General features: G+C 40.8%; 1 protein-coding gene across 2 annotated transcripts; it reads left to right on the forward strand.

Moving 5' to 3' along the window:
- The first annotated feature begins 486 nt into the window (after positions 1–486).
- Positions 487–7638, forward strand: LOC135472803 (anhydro-N-acetylmuramic acid kinase-like). 2 transcript variants are annotated; one of them, XM_064752483.1, is made up of 3 exons: positions 487–535; positions 2904–3807; positions 6308–7638. In XM_064752483.1, the coding sequence occupies exons 2-3, from the start codon at positions 3070–3072 to the stop codon at positions 6773–6775; spliced, it is 1206 nt and encodes a 401-aa protein (XP_064608553.1). In that variant the 5' UTR covers positions 487–535; positions 2904–3069; the 3' UTR covers positions 6776–7638. The 2 variants fall into 2 exon arrangements, with proteins under 2 accessions (XP_064608553.1, XP_064608552.1); XM_064752482.1 differs by lacking the exon at positions 487–535 and having other exon boundaries at positions 2675–3807.
- Positions 7639–9262: the final 1624 nt, after the last annotated feature.

Here is a 9262-nt window from a genome sequence, read left to right on the forward strand (position 1 = left end):
CATTTCACGAAAAGGTTTTATGATACCAAGTTGAGGATTTTGTGCGCGCGTGTTAACTTCTTTGATGATAAGATTTTGCAGGACATACTGATGATAAGCAGCAATTATTTTATGAACGACAGGACGGTGGGTTTCCCCCGGACTCTGCATCCCCATGCTGTTTATATGTAACGTGGCTGTTGGAAGAAGCGGTGCTTTACACACCCTTTTGATGAATGTTTTCATCATTGGGTGGTGGGCGCTGGCCTGCTTTATATCCGCCTACACTATAGTATTGGTCATTGGCGCTGTTGTAAGAAGATTTCGTGTACAACTGGTTCACATGCAGCTTGTTTCGAATGCCTTTCTCGGGGATACTTTGCTTCAAAATTTTCACGCCGCCAGTTGTGACCTGTTGTAACGTATTGAGGAGTGCATGGATGTGATAGTTTTGAACTTGCTGCCTGTAGGAGGTCGAGTGATATTGGTTTCAGGACTGGATCGAGACTCTTATCATGCAATAGGTTTGTACCTATTGTACCTGTAATCATGCCAGGTTTGTACTTGACATACATGTGTTACACTTACCTACAATGTCCTATCTTCCTTCTATATATTGGATGAACATATGTCATCAAGAATGGAGGAATGGATATACTTTTAGCGAATTCCGTCTCTAAAGGATTCTACAACTTCCGGTTACAGTGTCTTGCTCACAAATTTCAGGGTTTAATCCGTCGGTCGAGTAGCAAATACACCTTCGCCCAACTGACCGCATTGGGTCTGTTCGTTCGAGAACGCTGTTGGATTCAACTCTCAACCTGGAAATCTGTCCATAAATTTGCTCCCCGCCCCCCTCACTCAATCATTCTGTTGATGTGGGCCACAGCTGCCAGAAAACTCTTTTTTGCTAGTTGAGTTGCATCTGGCCCCCATTGCATATCCGATGAATCTGTCCAAATTCTTATGTCTGGACAAGGGCAGATAATTGCTTTGTCATTCCAGCTTTTCAGATTGTCTCCCTTCCAGATTGGATCTATCCTGCGACAGAGATGCTTAGCATGTATTATGCATGACTGCTCTCACTGACGAGCATAGAAGTTAAGCCAAGCTGGCCATGTGCCGAACTTTTACAAACTTCCAAAATTTAGTGTACAAAATTTTACACAAAATTAAATAAATTCGTACAGAAGCCGTCGGAGATAGTCCACACGGTACACGTATCTTGTTCTAGGAAAAGACTCTTTTTATGTACCGAAGAAAGAATCAGGGCTCCCATTGTTTCACCGCATTGCAGCTTCATTACACCTCCACACAGAGCCCGCCCTATAATGCGTGGTATACATTGAGTCCCCAACTCATGCTAAAATAATAATGGCATAATAATGCCAAACCGACATTGACAAACCCTCGTCTAACACAATCCAGCGGTCCAAACTTTTTAGTGGAGTCAAACCTACTTTTTACAACGTTCGCAACAAACGTTGAAATTTTTACACACAGACTGAAGATAATTTGACTACCTGTACGACCAGATAATGCCAAAATCTGGTATAACCAAGCTGATGTTCTGGGTACCGGTAGTATGATAAGAAACAATGACAAAATGACGTTCTTTCCCCTGTCTACCCTGTGTACTATACTGAGCTTTCTCTTGAAGCAGAAAGAGGTACACGACTTTTTATGACGTTCCCAACAAAAGCGACCATGACACACAAATACTAAGTAAATGGGAAAAAATCCTACTGTTTAACTATGCCAATGTACAGAATTTTACCTCTCTTCAAAAGTGCTGATGATTAACAAGATTAAGAGATTTTCAGTATAAAATTTTGCACCGGCTATGTCCCTATAAAATTTTATATTTACAGAGTTGGGAGGAATCATGATTGGTTTCATTGAATGATTGGTTTTTAACGCTGCACTCAAAAAATTAATCTGTTAATTTATCACAATATTCTGTTAGTTTAACAGAATCTTTATGTTGTATTAAGAGGATTAAGTGTTGTGACTGACCAAACTGACGATTAATCATACTAAAACATGCGTGAAACTGTGTTTGTGTGTGTGTTATATGGTGGCGGTTAGGTTAATCGTTTGAGGAAATCCGAGCGCCAGATTAAAACCACCGTCCTTCCCCATCAGGTAACCTTAAAGTCGCATCCCAAAGAGCGAGAACTGGATTCGAGCAGGCGACCTGATTGATTGGCCCAGGGCGTGACAGTCGTAGAGACCCAGCCCTTTAGCTACTGAGCCAGCGCTTTAACTGTTGAGCCAGCAATTTAACTATTGAGCCAGTGCTTTAACTATTATGCCGTCTAACGCTCAATTATGTGCCGTCTAACGCTCAATTGACTATTGAGCCAAAGCCTTAATTATGGAGCTAGCGATTTAACTATTGAGCCAGCGTGGCCCTGTACATATGTCAAAATCTTTCCAATACTTTTATATTTAAACTTCCTATATTACAAAATGCGCGCGTGTAAAGACACTATGGTACACCTGTATAAAGGTATTATTGGATTTGGCGGAACAGACTAGACTAACTCACTTCCCCCTACCACCACTCGTTCTGCGTGTGTCATATCTTCGTTTTTAAACGTATAGTAAACCTATCTCTGCGACATCGATATGCCCAAACAAGCACATCTTCGTAGGGCACAAGCAACGATCGTAACATATTTTATTACCTGGGTTACAACGGTGTATACTGACGTACACATGTTGTGTGTGTAACAGGCCTTGTTTTTTACGTACAGGAACAAACACAGGCCTAGATACTTATATAGGCTACACATCTATATACGTATATAAGTAAGTAAGCTTCTGAAGTACGATGACCTACTTTACTGTGTGTTGTCACGTTTACAGCCGATTCAATGACCTTGTTCATGTCGCTGTTATGTTTTCGTCTTTACTCTCAGATCTGACCCCACTTTTGATATCATATATAGCAGAAAGCCAGCTGAATTACGTGTGGTAAATGCAGCGTTACGGAACTTGATAACTTGGGCTGAAGTAGGCTAGGCTATCTACGTCCAATACAGCCCAATCATTTCGGAGTTTTCACAGTACGTGGTACTGCACGAGATGTCGTCCTTCCACGGCATCGGACTGATGTCCGGCTCGTCACTTGACGGCTTGGATATATGTTACGCCGAATTCACCGGCGACGTGGACACTGACGTCTGGGGCTACCGCATACTGAAGACACTGACGTTGCCTTACACAGAGGAATGGTTGGAAAGATTACGGAACGCCCACCTATTGAGCGGGCTGGATTTAATCAAGCTCCACGTCGACTATGGTCGATTCTTAGGCGAAACAGTGGATGAATTCATCGATGCCGAAGATGCCAAACCCTTCTTCGTCGCGTCGCATGGCCATACCGTGTTCCACCAACCCGAGCGGCATGTCACGTTCCAGCTGGGCGAAGGGGAGACAACCGCAGCATATTTGCACTGTCCGTTCGTGTGCAATTTCAGGAACAAGGACATTGCCCTTGGCGGACAGGGTGCCCCTTTAGTCCCCGAGGGTGAGCGCTACTTGTTCAGCAGCGTTGACATATGCGTTAACCTCGGGGGCATCGCAAACATTAGCTGGAGAGGTCAGAACGGCCATGACATCTGCGGATGTAATGCTGTTCTCAACATGCTAGCAGGAAAACATGGCAACTTTTCTCATGATGTAGACGGACAGATAGGAAAAAGCGGCAATGTGCTAGAAAACGTCCTCCAAGAGTTGGAATCTTTGAAATATTACACGCTTCCACCGCCAAAGTCACTTGGATTGGAATGGATTGTGGAGAACGTATATCCAATTCTTGACGTAAGTGTAAGCCCATGTACATGTATTGTTCTGGTTTTACGTCGTACGTAAGATTATATAGGCTATACGTCGCATGATTATTTTGGTTACTGTGTATACATGATTTTTTGGAGCTGCTTTCCTCAAGTGATGCATTTTGCTTGATGCATCCACCTTATAAATTGGACCACTTTATGAGAAAACCTTAAGTGTTGATACCAAAGGTATCAGTTTAATGCCTTCGTGCACATCTGAAAGTGCATTTTTACAGACCAAACCTGAGGAGAAATAGTTTCCATTTAACAATAAAACTAATCGGTGTCATGTGGTGTCATGTTTTACACCCCTCACGATGACCGCTTCCCTGACCTAATGGTTAGAACGTCCGCCTCCAAGTCGGAAGACCCCGGGATCAAACCCTGGTCGGGTCATACCAAAGACTTTAAAAATGGTACCTCGCGTGGCGCTCTGCGCTCTAAGAGGCTAGAGCAAGGAAACGTGACGGTGGGTCCGGTGTCAGCATAATGTGACTGGGAGAGATGTCATGTCTGGTGTCTTCGTCATAATACTTCAGTGACGGCAGCACTGTGGCGGCATGTACTCGCCTTGTACACCCACCAAATGACTCCTTGTCGTCATATGACTGAAAAATGGCTAAGTATGACGTTAAACCCTCAAGCATACATACATACATGCATACTTCTAGGGGGACGTCCTAACCATGGTAGCATGACGTAAACATCAACCAGATAAGTAAGTTATATACTTTGTGGGATGTTACACCGTATTGACTATATTCAAAAATGTTTCACTGTTATCCTCTGGGTCATGTTTCTCAGTGAAAAAAACCAGAATATCCACAAGTATATTGCGAAGTCTTATTGTAGTCTCAACAAGTCTTATTAAATTCACTCGAACACACGGCCTATCAATCAGTTACATGCATATGTGTATATGGTCTGCAGTGAAGACAAGTCCTGGATAAGTGAAGAGCCTGTAGATATACATACAAATGTATGGTGCGTGACTGCTTGGGGTGTAACGTCACACTCAAATGAATGGCGAAAACACACTAGTAGTATGCATCGATGTAGCTAACTGGCCGCGAAAAACTCGCCCCCGTTACTTACTCAAACATTGTCATTTAAGTTGCGTGACATCTCCATGCAGTTCCACGCGTTTCTTTTGACACTCAGCTTGTGGATATAGGCCCCACTTTTTCCTTTCGCTAAAACTCATCGAGGTAGACCCATCTCTTGCAACTTGACATGATTTGGAAAAAAAAGACAAAATATGAATTAAAAATTCTACACAAACAAGTAAATTTTAGTTTTAGATATAGTTCCCAGATTTGATAGTTTTCCACCGACGTTTTACTGAAATCAGTACTTTGCACTGAAGAATTGTTCGCGCGAAACGACGCTTATCCTCATTGCTGGCCGGGTTTAATACAGGAGAAAATGTACCCATGGTTTTGGGTTAGAGATTAAAGTTGCTTTTGTAACATGATTTATTGTTGCAAATAATGTCAGTGAAAATGTTAGATTTTTTATACTGTACAATCTTTATGTCGGGCATTCCTTAGATTCGTGATTACCTTAAAGGATAAAACTCGAGCAAGCTTCTGAACTCCTGAATTCTTTATCTACGAGTATGCTTTTATTCAGATTTTTTAGGCTTTTTACAATGCCTAAAAATTACATATGCATTTAAACGTTTGAATGTTGAATTCTGAGGTGGGCTTTATGGCTAATGCTACCACTGGAAGGGCCCATGTACTTTGACCTCACATCAGTTTTATACACGTGATTTCGTTATTCTACATGTACAGATTTATTTATTTGGTTGGTGTTTTACGCCGTACTCAAGAATATTTCACTTATACGATGGCGGTCAGCATTAAGGTGGGAGAAAACCTGGCAGAGCCCGGAGGAAATCCACGACCATCCGCAGGATGCTGCAAGACTTACACGTACAGAAGAAATTCTTATAAAGTGTTCGAGCATAAGCTCGTGGCTACTTTGATAAACACTGAAAGATGTGTTTAAAGTGCGAAAAACCTTTTGCTACGTCAGGGTTCCGAAACAACTTCGGTTTGGTTGTTAAAGCCCAACAGAGAATTAAAACATGAATATTGCTCCATAAAATAAGATAAAGTAATAAATGAAAGTGTATTTATTTATTTATTTGGTGTTTTACGCCATTTTCAAGAATATTTCAGTTATACGACGGAGGCCACATTATGGTGGGAGGAAAACCGGCAGATCCTGGGGGAAATCCACAGCTATCCGCAGGTTGCTGGCAGACCTCCCCACGTACGTCCGGAGAGGAGGCAGCATGAGAAAATGTTTATGTGCAGAACAGCATAGTTCTGTCGTCTGCCTGGTGAACCTAATCTACCATTTTCGCTTTCTGAGGAAATTTCCAAAACGTTCAAGATATCAACAAACTTCAACAATCACACAGTGTTCTTTAGTTTGCTTTACTGTTGACGTTGTGTCTCGTTTATGTTTCGTTTTAGACGAACAAGTACAGCATTCCAGACTTGCTATGTACGTATTCAGAGCACATTGCTCGGGAGGTCAGCAAGGCCTGCTACGCCGCCCAGGCCTTACCCCAGCCTTACTTCGCTCGCAAGAGATCCACGGGTAACAGACAAATCCACTTAACAGTCCTGGTGACAGGGGGTGGAGCCTTCAACAAGTGTGTCATGGACAGACTCCGTGATAAGCTTAGCCAGAAGAACATCGTCTTGGCGGACACGGACGATGAAACAGTGCAGTTCAAGGAAGCTCTGTTGTTTGCCTTCTTGGGACTGCGTTGTTTGTTGGGGCAACACAACGTCAGCAGTAGTGTCACAGGCAGCTCCATGGATTCAGTCAGCGGTAGCATTCACTTACCCCCCAAGTCCGCCCAGACCCCTCTGACGCCAAAACGGGACAGGTTGTCATTCGGCCTTAGACGTCAGTCTTCTCAGGATAACGTTTAATATCGACCATTGAGACCTCCAATCAGTGAAACACTCAGAGTAGCAGCTACAATAATAATCTGTGCAATTTACGCGGTTGATAGCTGTGACACGTTTTAAATTTAAAATGCTGATCGATCCAAAGAGAAGATGGTGTCCGATACGAAAGCATAAATCATCTAAATAAATCAAGTCCAATACAACTTATTTCCCCAAGGCTTTTATATCACTCGGTTTACTGCGCTACAGTCTTCTTACCGGTACTTTGCAGATCGGCATGGTTATATAAGCAGATACTTATAGCGCCGTTTCAACTTCGCAATGCTTTATGGAAAAGGAAATAAAAGTGCCAAGCAAATGCAGTGTATTTAGTGAAAGCACTCTGAACACAGGGCGGACAAACTTGGGTAGGTGACCCGAGAGTTCCAAGAAGTGTTTGGACGTCACCTCTATGGCAGGAAACCATGCGAACCAATATTGCTGCTTCTGTTGATTTTGACACATGGAGTTGACGTTTTAGTCTTCACTCGTACAAAGACTATTAAGTGCTAGTGTTGCCAGATTTTCCCTGCCATCGGCCGTGAACCCAGACAACCTGAAAATCTAACTGAGATCTAGTTAATCTTTGGAGAATGAATGGATGGCTGACGGAGTGGATTTTAGTCATAATGGACACCCTTGATGAGGAATCAGATGTCCAAAAAATTTCACCATGGCTAAAGATATTGTTGAAGTAGAGTCTTGACAAGTTTGGCTATACGAATATTTAACAGAAATGCTTATAGAATAAAACAGAAATGTATGCATGATAAATTCGGTTAAATTCAATTAGGACATACGGAACTGCTGATAAAATTGTAGAGTAAAAGCAGTTATTGGATCTTCGTGGCCAGAAAATGCAGTAGCACTGTATACCCCTTTTCCAATGTGCTTCCAGAATTCACGGCATGGGAATGTTATAAAGACAGATTGTGTAAACTCTTAAGCAAAATTGAACATGTACCAATTCTGATGACTGAATTAAGCTATAAATACGTGTAGGAGAAAGTCGCTCTGACCATTCAGTAATTAATGTAAGTGATTAGTTCAGCATTTAGGGTTAAGCAACATATCGTTCCCTATTACCAGATGGTCTCCCGAGGATGTTTTCATTTTGCGATTGCATCCTTTTTGATGTCATTACCTACACATTTTTCTTTGTTTTGTTATTTATATGTATTGCATAAATATTTTCACAAATGACATACTTTGTCGATTTAATCTTATAAATTGTGCCTTAACTATGCAATGAAAATGCCATTTCAGCAAATCAAATAAACAAATTGTATCTTTTCTCTGTATACACCGACATGGGGATATGGTTTTAAACGAATGTAATAAACTTGGAGAAACTAGCTTATTTTCATCGAATATTTTATTTAACATAGGTATATTGGTTAACATAAAAAAAAGTCTAAAACAAATGATATATTTTAGGTACCTTAACATGAATATTGTTTAAAATAAGTCATAAAATTCAATAAACTTTATTATTTTATAAAACTGTTTTTTGGATATCTTTTTATTATTATTATTAATATTGTCGAGTGATAGTGCAACAGTTATTGCATTTCACCTACAGTGAAAACAAAATTATTTTGTACATGTGTTAACAACAGGTGTGGTAATCCAGAGATTCAAAATTCCAAGGAAAAGAAGAAACCATAGGCCATACCCAGTTTAACTATCCGTTCAACTGTTTAGATGGACACTAGTACTTCCGCACGGCTGGACTTACTGTGGACAGTAACTTTCCAGAAAAATGGCACAAAAATTTGTGATCATTGCTCTGTACGTCCGTTACTATTGCGTTGTCCGTTACCATTGTATTTATTTATCCGATTATTTATCTCCAAACTCAACAATGTTTCACTTATGAGATCATAACTGTCATGTTTTATGGGTAGAAGAGCTTTCATTATTAAAGAACCAGTGGCTACCACAACTGGGAAGGTAATACAGCACAAACTGAAGCTTCAAACGGAACCTGACGCAGAGCTTCGCTGTCGTGATTTGACAGCTCAGATCTTTGCCTTTGAAACAGTTGGATTTTACACTTCAAAGTTCAAGTAAAATTATGATTACCTTCACGTGTCCCGCTTCATTTCAACACAAAATACATTAACTGCCCTTACTAATATAATGCAGGCCACGCAAATCTTGAGATTCAGATTTCAAAAATTTTACAACATTTAAACAATATTGTAAATTTTTAAAGTGATGTGACTAGTTTTTTAATATTACATTCTGCTCTTGTGCCACAGGCAGAAAGTACAGGTAAAGAATTTTATATCTCCTTAGTGAAGCATGTCTGTGGATAAAGATGTAGTGATTACGCCAACAAGTTTACATAAGGACGACTGGATTGTGAAGAACCATAAAACAGTCTGTAATATGGGCATACAAAACTACAAAAGATACAAAATCACGTTTAGATACAGAGCAGGAAAAAAAGTGTTGGAACAGTAG

This window comes from Liolophura sinensis, chromosome 8 (assembly GCF_032854445.1).
Source record: "Liolophura sinensis isolate JHLJ2023 chromosome 8, CUHK_Ljap_v2, whole genome shotgun sequence".
Taxonomy (NCBI): domain Eukaryota; kingdom Metazoa; phylum Mollusca; class Polyplacophora; order Chitonida; family Chitonidae; genus Liolophura; species Liolophura sinensis.